The following is a 16,739-nucleotide window of genomic DNA, read 5'->3' as shown; positions in this document are numbered from 1 at the left end:
TGTTGGTTCATGGATGCTGGTATTTTGGCTGTTGAATATATTGATTCATGGTTGTTGTTTATATTTGGGAAATAATGCATCGATTCATGGTTAGATTGATTGATTGTTGGTATTTTGTATTAATTATAGTTGTATATGTAATTCATTGTTGCTGGTATTTCAATTGAGAATAATGTGTTAGTTCATGGATGCTAGTATTTTGGTTGTCGAATATGTTGATTCATGGGCATAACTAAACATTCATAGATTTTTAGGCACGAAATCTTTTAAATTTTTAATGATTAAGAAAATTAGTAAGGTTTTATTAAATATAAATTTAGTAATAAAGAAAATTAGTAATTAAGCAATTAAGAAAATTAGTAAATACCTTAAAATTTATAATTATTTAATTAAGTAAGGTTTTATTAAATTTATGAAAGAATTTCACTAATCAAATGAAAAAATGTTTTAGTAATTGAGGAGTTAGTTAAATTAGTTATTAAGAAATAAATTAAATAAGTAATATTAGATAATATTTCATTTAATTAAATTAATTAAGGGTTTAGGGAATTAATTACATAATTTAATTAATTATGAATAATCATGTATTGATAATTAAGCAATTAATTAAATTAGTTAATTTAGTAAAATTTAGGGCATATTTAAAATAATTAAGAATTTATTAAATTAATTAAATGTTTAGTAATCAAGTAATTAACTAAATTAGTAATATTATTCATTTTAAAAATATTTAAACAAATTAAGATGTTAATTAATGACTTAATTAAATAATTTATTTAATTAAGTAATGTAATGTGTTATAAGTAATTAAGCCATTACTTAAATTTGTAATATTATAAATAAAAAATTAAACTAATGAAATAAAAAAATGTTTGAGTACTTAAGCAATTAACTAAATTAGAAATATTATTTAATTTTAAAACTATTTAAATAAATTAAGGTGTTAATGAGTTAATTAACTAATTATGAAGAATCTTGAATTACTAATTAATCAATTAATTAAATTAGTAAATTTAGTAAAATTTGAAATTATTTAAATTAATTAATGTTTTATTAAATAAAATCAATAATTAAATTAATCAAATGAAAAAATGTTAGTTCTACTTAAGCAATTAACTAAATTAGAAATATTATTTAATTTTAAAAATATTTAAATAAATTAGGATGTTTAGTGAGTTAATTTAATAATTTATTTAAGGTTTAGGTTTTAATGTAATATGTTATAATTAGTAATTACACAATTAATTAAATAAGTAATATTGTATAATATTAAATTTATTTGATGTATTCCTTCGACTTTTGGTAGATTAAATTTTTGTAAGACAAAGGGGTGGTCACGTGAACTAGTTTGCAACTGAAAGTTCTGTGGTACGTATGAGTTAAAACTTGCTTTTTGTTTTCTCAAATTAAAACTTAGATTAACAATCTAAGTTTTAGTTTTAACAGTGGAGAAGTACGTGTTTTGCAAAAGCTAAAGTTATGGCTTCCAACCATGGCCAAAGATCAGATGCTAATAGCAACCTAAACTTTAGGTCCAAAAAACCTCATTTGTTCAAGATAATATTCAGAAATGCTATTTAGCATAGAAAACCGGTGAGTAATCTCTTCTCAGTTATAAAACATAATTTTGAATGTGGTTCTAAAGTCTGTTGTATGAAAGATATTATTGGCATACAAAAGACTTTGAAATCACATTCATAATTATATTTTATGATTAATTGAGAAAAGATTACTCACCAGTTTTTCATGATCAATTGCATTCTTGAGAATTATCTTAAAGAAATAAAGTTTTTTAGACATAAAGTTGAGGCTACCATGATTATATTTCTAGCCACTGTAAGAAGTCATAACTTTAGCTTTTGTAGACCACTTCTCCAATATTCAAGCTATAGCTTTGATTGTTGATCTAAGTTTTAATTTGAGAAAAAAAATAATTTACCGACAAAATTGTTCGTTGGAAAATACTGATGGAAATTAGTGACGAAATTCTTCAATTACTGACTACAAAATCGGTTGACGGAATGGACTCTTTGCCAACAGAATTACGAATGAAAAATTTGGTTGGTAAACTACCGATGGGATTTTCCATTACTGACGAATTTTCTTTTACCGAAAATAGTACCTACAACCAAATACCGACAAAAATTTCTGTCGGTAATGTAACATATCGATAGAATCATAATTATTATTGACGAAAAATTTTGTCTGTAATAAGCTATTTTTTAGTAGTGACTACTATTAGTTTTTGTTTAATATATTATTAGATTTTATCATCTATTTTTATAAAATTAAAAATTTACTATGTTATTTTTATAAACTTTTTAATTTTATAACATTAATGAATTTGGAACAATTAATTTATAATTTAGGATTCAATAATGTTTTAAAAATATTTAAAAGAATAATAACAAAAGGAAAACATATTTAAATTTTTAATATTATAAAACTCAGTATGTATATATTTAATTTTATTAACATATTTCCTATAAAAGATTAATAAAATTTTAAAAAATTCTTAATATATTTTAAATAAAAAATTTAAAAATAGTAATACCAATGAAATTTTCCAATAGAATATTCTGTTGGAAAATTTTCATTGGTAATGTCTTTTTCTAACGAAAAATTTCATTGGAAAATTTAGCGAGTTTTAAATTTTTAAATTTTTTTTGGCGCCTTAAACTTTCTGGCAAATTTCCAACAGATTATTTTTCATTGAAAGTTTCCTACAAAAATCTGTCGAAAAGTTTGATGGGAGTAAATTTTTTTTGCACCAAAAAAATTTTCGACGAATTTTCAATAGAATTTTTCTATTGGAATTATTCTGTTGGAAATCTGTCGGAAAAAGTCAAAAGAAATATTTGCAAGAATTCTGTTGTAAATTTCCAATAAAATTTTTTCTGTCTGAAAAATTCAGTTTTCTTGTATTGACTATGCCTTTTATGGATCAAGTACAACCACTCTACCTTTTACTTTGGTTAAGGTATAACCATTCAAACACTACATTTTCAATTGGTTAAGGTATAACCACTCACAAGTATACAATAAAAGAGATGAGTATAGCTATAATGCCTTTCAAAGGCTTAGTAGCAAATTAAGTACAATATTTGGTGAGAAAGAAAATTGGAATTGAAGGCTCAGTAAATGATACAATAGTAGACTTAAATGCTTGAAAAGGAGAACAAAGAGTATTGAATGGTTGTAGCTAAATTCTTCTATTGGATTTGTGTTTTGGAGTCTTCCAACTTTCATAAATGTGGTAAGAGCTTATGTTTTTAGTTGTTGAAGCTTCTTGAGACAGTTGAGAGGGCATTTAATGTTGAAATAGCTATTTAACTCTTCAATCCAAGGCTCCAATTATCATATTGTATCAATATATATAAGAATGTATCAATACATTGCTGATTTTATTTTTGACAACCAGTGGAAATCTATCGATACATTTTGTAATGTATCAGTCGAATTTAGATAGAATGTATTCTGTGAAAATCTATCAATACATTTGATAATGTATTGATACTTTTGGCTAGGCTGCAAGGGTTTGATCATTTTGAAAAGAAAATCTATTGATACATTTGCTAATGTATCGATAGTTTTGAGGCAATGAGCATTTTTTTAAATTTCTGTTGATACATTTTAAGGGTGCATTGATAGATTGAGTTTGATGTTACCAGTTTTGACTTTTCTCAAGAAAATGTATCAATAGATTTTTATTTTTATCGATAATTGCCTAAATGTATGAATACATGATGAAAATGTATGATTAGATTTGAATCAATAAGCATTTTTCAAAGTCTTTCTTCATTGTTTTTTTTTTTTCAAACTCATTTGAAAGTACTAAGGGATGTCTGGGCTCAATTTATCAGTACTTGGAAGAAATTTTGATCATTTTCCTTTGTCATTTTAAAATATGGGTTCAATTTGAAAGCTATAGAGCTAACACAGGTGAATATGCACATGTTGAGAATGGTTGAAAAGCTGTTTTTGATTGTTGGTTTTAATTTGAGGCTATGGGTTAAACCTGAGGTAAAGTTGTTGAACTCAAGCTTACGTACCTGGTGATTATGCACATGTTAAGAATGGTTGAAATGTTGTTAACGATTGCTGGTTTTTGAGGCTTTTGGGAATGGTGTTTTTGCTGGATTATTTTGCTGTAAATGCATATCTCTTGTTCTTATAGCCTTGTATGCGTCAGTTTTTGTACAGGCGTATATTACGGGGGCTGTCTCGTGCTAATCCTTGTCTGTGATAAGGCTCAATCTGGGTATTGACAGGGTATACTTAACGGGCAATGGCTCTTTTTGTTTGCCTTGTCTGAATTGTACAGGTTCATTAATGAAATTCTACATACCTTTCAGAAAAAAAAAAAAAATTAACGTTAGAGGTGATTAAACTAACAAGATTAATCAGGTGCCTTATTATGAATTTTTTTCTTTTTGACTCACCACTGCTAGCTATTGGCCGCATCATGTGCAAACTGCAGAATAAGACAAGAAAATTAAAATAAAGTTCATCTTTCTCTCTCTCTCTCTTTTTTTAACTTGATTTTTAGTACGATTGCTTTTTTTTTTTTCTGAGATGAGGCAGTACAATTGCATTTGATTTCATGTTATAGTATTGAACAAATTTAAGTGCCATTAATATTGTTGAGAGAGTACCCCTAACTCAGATTTGGAGGCACACCATATATGGGTACAATTGAAAGAGAACCCCAATTTGATTCATTTCAGATTCTCTTCTTATAGGACACGAGGCAATAAAAATACTACACAACAAGAAAGAAATAGAAGAAGCAGCAGAAAGCAAGAAACCCAAAATGCCATTTTTGAGAAACCGATTTTAATTTTCATGGAGATGAGACAACTACGAGTCTCCTAGCATATTGGCCGAATAAATAACTCCAAATGCTCCATACATATGTTATTATGTAGCAACGTGCTGTCAGTATATCTGAGTCCACAGTCAACTAGATTGAATACATCATCCAAATAGTTCTTGTTCTCATCATCATTTTCACTAACTCCATCACTGCTTCCACTATTACCATCCTTATCCGTGTTTGGATATCGAACTAAATGATCACTTTCCCAATTATTCGAAAGAAAATTTGAGAACCCTTTGATCAAGTCATCATTTCCTGCATAACAAGCTCCCATGCTCCATGCCTGTCCAGCCTCAAACTCCATATCTTGGAATGTGGCGAACCCTTCATTTACATCATTTGAATGAAACGATGCAATATTGCAGTTGGTTGATGATGCAGGGATGTTCTGCAAATTCAATGTAGATGTTGGAGAATGAAGATTGCTGCCATGATCGCCACCGTTATTTTCGATTACTATTGACTTGAGTTGTACTCTTTGCCATGCTTTTAGTATATCAAGGCAACGTGGGGAGCCAAGTCTGGAAGCTATTTTGTTGACCCGCTGAGTGGGGGGAGGGCCTGGTAAGCCAGCTGCAGGGTGCTGATAATTTTGTCGTAGTTTTGATGACTCTCTAACCAGCCTAGCTTCAGCTTCAAGTCGAGCACTCTCCCATTGAGCCGTGTGCGTAAGGTTTGACAGCTTCTTGGGCTCACCATTTCCTGAGCCAAGAACTGCAACCACTGGCTTATGAGTAGCAGGATCGATCCCCATCATGGCTAATCTTTTCTTTATATGTGTGTTCCAATAATTCTTGATTTCGTTATCTGTTCTCTTAGGTAGATGGGAGGCAATTGCAGACCACCTAAAGCAAGTTGGGAAACATACTCAATTTAACAACAAATTTGCAATGCTCAAGTTAGCTAATATTATAGCTTGTGTTGGAGAAACATAAGCTTCTTTAATACCTGTTGCCTAGAAGAGCATGAAGTTGAATGATGGTCTTTTGCTCATCTAAACTGAACTTTCCTCTCTTGATATCAGGTCTGAGATAATTAATCCATCTCAGTCTACAGCTCTTCCCACATCTTTGAAGACCTATGTATACAAACAAAAACAAACGTGCCATTTATAAGATCACTAGCAATTAAAGAATATTTGGTTAATATATAAATGGAGACTTAAATTTTTTCTAAAGGACTAAGAAGAAAGGATGAGAAACTTCACCAGCTTTCTCTGGTAAGGAACGCCAACTTCCATGGCCATGTTTTTGAATGTAAGCCATGAGCTTTTGGTCCTCTTCCGGTGTCCACGGGCCTCGCTTCAAGCCGGTTGCGTCGCAGCAAGGAGACCTTCCCATTTGATGCAAAAGAAGGCGAATAAAGGGTATTGGTCTGTAATTGGCTAAAACGCAGAAAAATAAATGTTTAAGCAATGGTGAGACGTTGACCACTTGCCTGAAGATGGTAACATGGTGTGTAAGTTGCACTATTTATGGAGACAAGAAGACACATGGCATTAAATTGTTTCATTGGGTATTACAAAAATACCCCTCCTTTTTCAGAAGGGATTGTTTTTTCAATTTTAATATCAAATTTCTGAATGGCAGTTTGAACATACAGGAATGCCAAACCATACATTTACTTTGGGGTCCCATTTTCTAGTGTACTTTAAAGTTTCCCTTTAATTTGCCTTGACAAGTCCAGCTGGATCGATCCTCTGCTTAAACTGGTCACGAATAATTTGCTTATACTCCCGCATAGAACTAATTTATCAACTGCGTAAAGATGGATTTATGGTATGTTTGGCTAGTCTATACCGGATGGTATAGTTGTTCCAACCTATGAATAAATTCAAGCATTGCTTCGACTTAATTAGAGTTTGCAAAACTTGGTAGGCCCTAAGCTGCAAAATGGTAGAGATGGTAGTATGATGATTGTTTGTGTTGGTTTGGCTAAATTTAAGCGTGAAGACAGTTGACGTATGTTTTGAATTTATTGTTTATTTTTTATTTTCAAGCTTAACCAATGTAAAGTTATTATATTTTATGATTTTTATATACTAATAAAATAGTAGAGTATTTTGATGAGTTTTGGATGTAACTAGGTTAGACTTTTAGAGATTCCGAAAAGACTGCCATATTGCCCTTTCTTTCTCATGGTGAATCATTGTTGTCACCTCTTTGATAAATTTAATTCCATCAACCGAGCCATATAAATTTTGTATTTATTCTTGTTTTTGGTTGTCATTTATTTTTACTTTTTATAATTACAAAACTTAATTATTTGAATGGAGAATAAATATATCTATTTTATATTAAGATAAACTCTACATAAATTTTTAATTTGTATATGACACATAATACTTTGCTATTCCTTTTTCAAATAAAACCTTGTCATTTACTATTATCTCATAACAGTGTTAAATTTTCATCAAAAAAGACAATAAGAACCTTATAAGTTTCATTTTGATTCCCGGTGTTGTTGGGAGGAGGTTGTACTTACCTCTATTCAACTTCCATATTTTTGTTCTAGTGTTCGAGTACTAATGGCCTTTTGATGCTGCACCTTTTGTTCTTGCAGCAGTTGAAAAGGATGAGGATGCCATTTGATGATGTATACATCTTCCGATAAATATGAATATTATTTGAGTTATTCCAAAAAAAATTTATTAAAAGACAATAAAACCTTTATACTTAAAAATCATAGCTCTTGAATTTGAACAGTAAATTCTCAAGTTCTTCTCTAAAGAGAGAGGAAAAAGATTGAGCTTATTGAAACTTCTAGAGAGAGAATCGATACAAAAAAAACCTTGATGGAAAACAAGAACAATCAAAGCACCAGTAATCCTAAGAAAGGATTTCAACACCGTGGTTTACTACATGATACGTAAAACTTAATAATTTAAGACTAGTAATGCAATTCTTCATGAGTACACGACAGTGGAGTTGCTGTGAAAGTGGTTCTGGGTTGTGGTGAAATGTTTGTGGCATGATCATCTTTCGGAAAGCGATGGAAGCTGAAAAAGAGGTTCCAATTCCATTGAAGATTCCATACAATTAATCTTCGTATGATTTTAATGAAAACAACCGCAAGAAAATGAGCCAAGGGCTAAACATGGTTTGTATCCTCTTTTGCAAGGTTATGGAGAAACTGAATTTTGTAAATTGAAGGGTTGCAGCAATAAGTTGGTCTAGGGGCGAAGCTGGTATGGCATCCCCCCTTGCAGGTTTTGAAGGAATTGACTTTGGACTTGATCTTTGTTATTCTTTATATTTTCTATAGCAAGAAAATCTCTGCTTGTTTTTATTTTTTATTTTTTTTCAGTTTTAAATTGATTCTCTCTTTTAGAAGTTTTAGTAGGTTTAATTTTTCTTTTTTGGAAAATAGTAGGTTCAATTTTATTTATCTCTCCTTGGAGAAGGATTCGAAAATTTAAGACCAATGATTCAAATTCAACAAATAAGACTGGCATTATTATCTTTTAAGTGAAATTTATAAAAATTTTATTATTTTTTTTGTGAAAATTTAAGACTGTTATCTCATAGAATAATAATAAAGTGTAAAGTTTTTATTTGAAAAATAAAATCTTAAAATATTACGTGATAAGAGGCTATGTGAAATGTACGCTTTATATATTATAGAGTGGAAGCTCACAAGCAATTGATGGCTTTAAAGGAAAAGTTGCACGGGACATGATGTTTTAGCCGGAGTGTAATAGCGGCTTGAAGATAATTCAAGGCAGCCGTTGGGCTCATCTGTAGTCAATGATCTTGCATTAATCACAACAGAAAAAGAACAATCCTTTCCTTGTTCTTTCGCAGACTCATTGAATCGTGGGATAGACTATTCATCTTTTTTTTTTTTATTAATTTGTTGCAGTTGGACTACGATTGATGCAGTTATAATCCTTCCCTTGAGAAAAAAACACGAAGAAATCCTAACCAAAAGTTTTGCTCTCTTGTAAAATTTTACAGAAATGAATTTAATTATACTGTAGTAATAAAATTTTACCAAGTTAGCCTAGTTACCGACAATTCATTTCTTAATTTCTTCTTTGCATCTCAAGACAATACTTTGAATAGGTGTAAACCAAGAGCAGACAAATTAAGTCATAGAGACTGTAAAACTTTTTAGTATATCAACTTTCATCCACATATAATTATCAACCAATGCCTCAAGTTTTTATGCTATTTTTTAAAACAAACAGAATGCAGTTTAACAAAGGACTCGCGTCTCATTAAATGACATCTGCATTGCTACGTGATCATCACTTTTGCGTTTCCTTTTGTGCAAAATTTTGGTAAGATTATTTATTGCTATTAGCTCTGAGCAGAAATTATAGCATATAAGAAAAGGACATTAATTATTTGAATGCATGCGTCCTGCTTGATGTTCTTACTGTTGTATCATGCCCATGGACTGTTAGCTTCATAGATGGAGCCAGTCACCTTTTGTTGGGGGCTAAAGATAGAGGAATAATGTAACGACCCCTCCCCGGTCGCTACTGGCATCTGAGATCTTCGAGAAAGACCCGTCAAGTCCCAAACAAGCCTTTCTCAAAATATCCATTAGTTCACTACATATCATCACCATTCCATATTAATACTTAAAACAATACTTTTATATTGTAACTTGAACCATAAACATAATAATTGATTCAAGCTTTAAATCATTTAATCACAAGTTTACACATTCAAATCCACAATCTCCAATTATTTACTTATATTAACATCAATATACGTTTACAACTTAATGAACAAAGAGCTACAACTCGATCTCTAACAGCGGAGCGACTCGGGATAAAATGCTATAAGATGCCTTTACCTATCTACAGTAGATCGCACGTACCGATGATTACAAGCTAAGCCAATCCCTGTCTGCAAAAGGGAAAATAAGAGAGGTGTGAGTCTCATAGACTCAGTGATCATCATCGACCTCGTGAGTAGGCGATGAGGGGAAACTAACACAAAGATGGAATGTTTATAAATCTAAGAGTAAGTGTAAAAAACACACTCCATTAAACTGAGAGATTTTTGCTTTTATACCTTGCAGTCTTAAAAATAATGAATTACAAGTAACAATATATGAAAATGGTTGTATTTAAGGTACTAGAAAATCTTTCAACTTTGATATCCAGTCAACAGTAAATCCAATGGCAAGTGTAGAATGAAGAGACTCAAACATAAAAATACGAAATCACTGATCACCAATGAATACGTAAATTTCACTTGCCATTCAATAATAAATTTCAAGTGTAAATGCCATGCATTGTGTAATAAAAAAATCTACAAGTGAGCATCATCCTTGGGTAGGTTTAATATAGCCCTTAGGCTTACTCTCTCAGACATCATCACCTACTCGTGGGAACTGCTCATGCCACCATATATAAATTGGGGTTTCAAGTCCCCCTTTACCTACTCGTGGGAACTGCCCATGCCACCATATATAAATCAAGATTTCAGGTCCCCTTTACCTACTCGTTGGAACTGCCAACGCCACCCAATATGAATTGGGGCTTCAGGTCCCCCTTTACAATCAAATATCGATAATCAACAATCACTACTTTGTGCACAAAAACCACACTTAACCTGATGTGGTAGCAGGTCTTACCCAGAGTATCTCAATCACGTTAAAATGAAAATCATTGCAATTTAATGCATTTGCAAAGCATGATAGATCGAAAGCAATATAATCATAAATTGAATATTATGCATAATTTATTTCAAAGCATGGCATATCCATCAAATCAACATGTTAAGTGAAATCAATAAATTTATTTTTTTTTATAATTTTTTTTTTCAAATCCCATGAATAAAATAATGACCATTGGGCCAAACATCACACAAGCTTGCAAGGTATGATTTTGAAGCGAAAGCCATTGAAAGGTTTGTTTCCCCATAATTAAAATCTTGTAGATATATACTTATATATAGTATAAAAAAATGAATTTAAAATCCTTGATTGCACTCACAAACAACCTAGGGCTTTCTACCAACTCATACTTTCCACAATTTCGTCAACTATCAAATGTAACATATATAAGATATTTATCGGGATATAGTTTTCACCAAGCTTTACAATGACTTTTACCAGGCTTAGCCAAAACCTTTCACAATAGTTTTTACCGGGATCAACTAAAATCCAAAATGGTTTTTCAAAGGCTCAACCACAACCCTTCACAATGGTTTTTCACGGGCTCAACCAAAACCCAAAGTGGTATTTCAAAAGCTCAACAACAACCTTTCACAATGGTTTTTCACGAGCTCAACCAAAACCCAAAGTGATTTTTCAAAGGCTCAACCACAACCTACAACAATGGTTTTTCACGGGATCAACCAAAACCCAACAACTAACTTTTTAAGGCTAAGTTAGAACCTATACACTCAATCAAGCAATCCAAGCTTGAATAAATCCCTTAGAGTGCCTTGCACACTCTAAGTAATCAAGAAATGAAGAAAAGATGAAGTACAATTGATCACTTAGGTGATCTAAGATGTATAAAGCTAAGCTCAAACACTTTTTCAAAGGATGAGAGTGAAATTCAAGTGTGAAGAGAAGGTTTTTGGTTTTCTAAGCTCAAAATCACTATGGATGGTTTCTCTCTCTTGTTTTTGACTGTTAAAGAGGCTTTAAATACTTTCAAAATCAATTTTGGCCGTTGGAGACAAAAACTAGCTGTTTCTAGCTATTATTTTATCTTTTAGTACTCAATTCAAATTTTCTGACAGAATGATTTTAGTCGACTAACTGCTCTTTTAGTCAACTAAGCTGTCTTTGTCTTTTGAACCCAGTTTTTGACAGTGAGCTCTTAGTCGACTAATTTCCTTCTTAGTCAATTAAGTTGTTTCTATCTTGAAGTCCAGATCTCTAGCAGTAGGCTCTTAGTCGACTAAATATTCTCTGTTTTTCAATGCTCTTGAGCTCGCCAACTTCTAATATGAATTTTAGCTGACTAATACCCTTCATTATCCAACTAAGAGGCTTATGTTTTGTTGATCAATTGTAGCTCCCTTATTCATATAATTTTTGATATGTGCCTATGAATGATTATTTATTTTTAGCATACCATTTTTGTCTTACACACTCAAGTAGAGATATTAGATATCAATGAATGAGAATATTTTGCTATCATAAAAAACATATAGAGTCAACATTCTCTATCTCTTATTTTTTATGATCACAAAACACTCCAAGTTTAAGAATGCAATGTCTATGTTCAATATGAATGCTTCAAATCTTTATGCATAATGAGGTTCTCCCCCTTAGTCAATGCATTTACTTTTTTTTACATAATATTCAACAAAACCAAAACTGAGCATCACACACATAAATTAAACATGAAGACCTATTTAACTCTATTTGATTTAGTATTCCTTCTCTCTTTTTTTTTCATCATTAAACAAGATATTCAAAACTCCTCCTTAATAAGTGCATCAAGTTTTTTCTTTAATCTTTAAATCAAACTTTAATGAATGAGAATCATAAGCACTTATACATCTAAGTCATACAAGTTTATAGATATAGTTCAATAACTTCAAAAGTCAAGCTTATGTCAATGTAAGAACAAGTGTATGGGAGTTAAATCATTTCAAGAAGTTATCAAGAATTACTCAAATAATGCTCAAGCAAATTTGATCATTTTGTCATAATTAAAACTAGAATAATTTTAAAGCTAACAATCACTTCCTCCTACACGCCACTATAATGCACTATCTTTACTTTAGCGCTTCCTATTTCGGCTTGGTTAGCATAAGCCCAAGTCTCCACCATTCTTCTCTTTTGGGCTTACCCTTCCTTGTTGCCATTGGGCCTTCTTTCTAGTTGATATTGGGCCCTTCTCATGGGCTCTGTCCACTTTTCCTTATTGGGCTATGCGCACTATTTTTTATTTTTTTTTCATTTCTCTTTTCTTTTTTTTCTTTTTTTTCTCTCTCTTTCTTGGTCTGCAACACCTTCTTTTTTTCTTCTTCTTCTTTCTTCTCTTTTTTTTTCTTCTTTCTTCTTCTTTTTCCCACTAGCGTCGTACCTTTCTTCTCTCCCTTTTTCCTTTTTTTTCCTTCCTTCTCTTTCTTTTTCCAGCCAGTCGACCTTCCCTCTCTCTTTCTCTCTCCTTCGGCCAACCTTCTCCCTCTATTTTCCTTCTCCTCCAACCGATCTTCATTCTCTCTTTCTCTTTCCCTCCTTTTCCTTTCTTCTTTTTTTCTCTTCTCAGTTTTATGGCTGAATGATTTTTTTTCTTCACTCCCTCATAGCCTACTCTTTCTCTTTTTCAACTCTTCTCTTTTTTTTATTCCTTTCTTCTTCTTTAGTTTCTTCTTTGATCAGCCATTTTTTTATTCCTCCCTCATAACCATTTTTTTTCTTTCCTTTTTTCCTTTGTTCCATGTGGCCAACCCCCATGTCATTCTTCCCCTTCTTTTATTTTTGCCTTCAACATGCCCTTACCTTTCCTTCCTTTATATGGGGTGTTACAATCTCCCCCACTTAAATAGAATTCGTCCCCGAATTCAAGTCAACGTTGATTCATTAATCCCATTATGGAATCCTATTCATTTATTCCTTTATAAGGAATTTTAATTTATCCATCTCGTTTACCTTTAATTTGATTAGAATACTCCATTTATGTCTAGTATCGTCTTTTAGAATCAAATTGGAAATACCCTCTATTATCATTATCGCTTATTGTTTCGATGTCGTGCACACCTTTATCTCCATTATTAACTTGAACCATAACTCCTTCTTAATCAGACTAATTTTGATCACATGTTACATTTATGTATACCTAATCACCCTCTTATTACTTTGTTCCTTGTTACACTTCTCAGTATTCATTCATTCATTTCATCCTTATACCATATTAAGTAGCTTATAGCATCATAAACACGCCATATTCATTCTTGCAAGTATTCTCAACGTCGGGGGAAAATTAACACTTTCAATTATCCCCACATACTTCATGTTTATCTTGCACTTATACAATTCCAATCTTCTCCCTCTTTCTGTTAATTACACATTCAAAGATTCACACTTATACATCATTCTTAATTTAATATAGTTCAAATTGTGCGGAAAGGCAATTCACTTGTCAATATTTATCTTTAATTGTACTTAATCCGTTCACCATCAAATTCTTTTTATTAATTCTAGTCTTTCATGTCTTAAAATATATCCTTATCATTATGACTTAGAACTTTTTGACTATCTTTGATAAAATTAGATTTTATCTTTTTTACTCAATTCCTCCGATTACTCACATTATAATACTATCACCGTTTATTCTTCCTCCATCATATTATTGCCGCATAGAGAATTTAGCATAATTAGGAAATAATACTTCATTTATTCTTGCATCTCGATCATATTATTCCACCTCAAATATTATTCCGGTATTCTCTTCATATCCACATAGTTCAATTTTCTAGTTGTATCTCTTATCATTGTACCATTTATGCAACTCATTAAACATATTGTGTTCAAAACTCAAATTACTAAAAGTAATTCTTCACTTCCACCGCTTACTTATTCAACTCCACAAATACATATATATATATATATATATATATATATATATATTCTTTTAAATGTCAATATTCATCACCATATATAGGGACTCTTGTTAACTTTATTTGGATTGGATTCCCTTTTTACTTTCCTCCCTTCTAACATTACTAGTTTATCCTTCTATTTTACTTTTAAAGATCATATTTAGTCCATGAACATTAGATTATAATCAATTTTCAATTTACTCTTTGGGCATTTAAGTTATCATTCAACTTACATCTTACCATACGTCATTTCTCAAGTAATCCATATGAACCCACATTATGCCTATGCATAATTTTACATAATTTACATGTTTAAATCCTTCCTTACCATTTCCAATCATATATATAAATTCATTACATCATGTATCTTTACATCACCATGTCATTATCCATATCTCAATCGATAAATATTATTTCCATCTAATTATAATTCGGTATCCGTGTATGCTTTACGTCTTATGGATCCGTCCAACTTCATCTTTACTTCCATCATATAGGTCCTTATTCATTTTGATATTACTTAGTCACTTAAAATTTAGATTCATCGAGGTCATGTACACTTCTTGCATTTTTGAATACTAATTTCCACGTTAGGGGATTCTCATTCACCAGCTTCAGTATCGAGATTACCTCCAATCATCTTATACTATTCCCTTGCTCTAATATACCAGTACTTTCCTTTAAAGTCTACACAGTCAACTTTGATATTTATAAAAACTTAATATAGATTTTACTTAAATATCATTCAACATCATCGCCAATATCCAATTTTAATCTCACATCGAGTAACCTCATAACTTATGCTTTATCCATTAAACCCCTTGAGAATTTTAAGTTCCACATTTCCTTATCGGACATGGGAATTATATTGAAGTAATGTTAACCACCATTCGATTAGTACCCATGATTGCAGAATGCGAAACAAGATTATACCTAAGTGCTTCTCACTATCACTACAATTATCCACTTCCAACTTGCTTTTTTCCTCTTGTAACTACACAATTCAAAACTTCTTTCTATAAGATTCATAGCGAATTCTTCTTGAGTATTACTTTATGAATGTCCATCTCAAACTTATATCTCTCAGTCTATAACTACATAACACATGGTTTAATCATTAGGCTTGGTAGCAAGTTCCAACTACCATGGTATATCAATGTGCATATAAAATACACCAAAGTAATATCAGTCATCGTCATTGGCACATATAGCTTAGTATATTCCTTTCAAAACTTCTTATGTAGTTTCGATTTCTTGGTCACTTATTTACTCATTAGTCCTTTAAACAATTTGATCTGTAAGCATGTACTTATCCTCCAAGAAATTTAATAGTATTCGCTAATGTTCATACCTTAGATTATGTTCTTAGATTTTAATACGCCACATAATTAACCTTGTCTTATCACCAGTCTCTTTCTCTTCGACTATATCATAATAAAATTGTAGATCTTCCCAACGATACTAGAAGTTCATTCTGTTGTTATGCCAACCCCAATTTCCTTCATTCACAATTTCCTCAATTGGTATTAGCGTTTATTTATATCTTTGAGTGCATCTTTAGTCCACTCAATATTCCTCTTAATTCATCACATTGCAGAATATCTTAGTAACTTTCCAACTCCCCTTTTTCTTACTTGCCATGATTTCTAAGTCAATGAAGAAACCTTTCGATTCAAGTACTATTATCCAAATCATTTAAACCTTCACATAATAATGTTTAGTACCAAGGTTAACGAACTGACTTTAGCTTGTAATTTATTCCTACACTTCCACATTCTACTCATACGTCCAGTACGTGAGATGTTCCTAGCGCTGTGGCACCAAACAGTTGGTGTTGCGGTAGTGCAACTGCTAAAAATTTCTTCCACAAGAAAATTCTCCTACCTTTAGGACTACTACATTAGTCACATGCTCAAGGTCTAGTCAATACCTTTAAATTTGTGTTACCTCTTAGCACTTGTGGTCAATTAAACAAGTCTCACTTAAAGACGCCCTTTCCATATGGTATGACAAATTTTTAATTCCATACTACCACACATATTTATTCACCCGTTCTAGCGTCTGCAATTCCTTTAACATTCGTAATTGATTGTTTTCTTTATCTTGCAACTCACATAGTCCAGTCACTTCAACTTAAAATTGTCATGAAATTAATCCATCTAGATCAACACCTTTTGTTTACCTTATTATTAATTCAGGAATTTCATCTTTCCCTACTTCCATATTTACTTCTAGTCCTTTAATTTATTAGCTTCGTACTAGGCATAGCAAAATTTTAAGCTCATCCTTAGAGCATATTTACTTACTAACCTTTTACTTCACGATCACACATC

The 16,739-nt window shown here is 31.4% G+C and overlaps 1 protein-coding gene across 1 annotated transcript; it reads right to left on the bottom strand.

The window, feature by feature from the left end:
- Positions 1-4,686: 4,686 nt before the first annotated feature.
- On the bottom strand, positions 4,687-6,243 carry LOC18604736 (transcription factor MYB16-like). Its single transcript, XM_007037347.3, has 3 exons — positions 6,087-6,243; positions 5,828-5,957; positions 4,687-5,724 (listed from the first exon to the last, which is right to left on the bottom strand). The coding sequence occupies exons 1-3, from the start codon at positions 6,217-6,219 to the stop codon at positions 4,872-4,874; spliced, it is 1,116 nt and encodes a 371-aa protein (XP_007037409.3). The 5' UTR covers positions 6,220-6,243; the 3' UTR covers positions 4,687-4,871.
- Positions 6,244-16,739: the final 10,496 nt, after the last annotated feature.

Source organism: Theobroma cacao, chromosome 3 (assembly GCF_053813885.1).
Source record: "Theobroma cacao isolate CCN51 chromosome 3, ASM5381388v1, whole genome shotgun sequence".
In the NCBI taxonomy this organism is placed as follows: domain Eukaryota; kingdom Viridiplantae; phylum Streptophyta; class Magnoliopsida; order Malvales; family Malvaceae; genus Theobroma; species Theobroma cacao.
The sequence above is the reverse complement of the archived record's forward strand: the minus strand, read 5'-3'. Positions and strand labels throughout refer to the sequence as shown.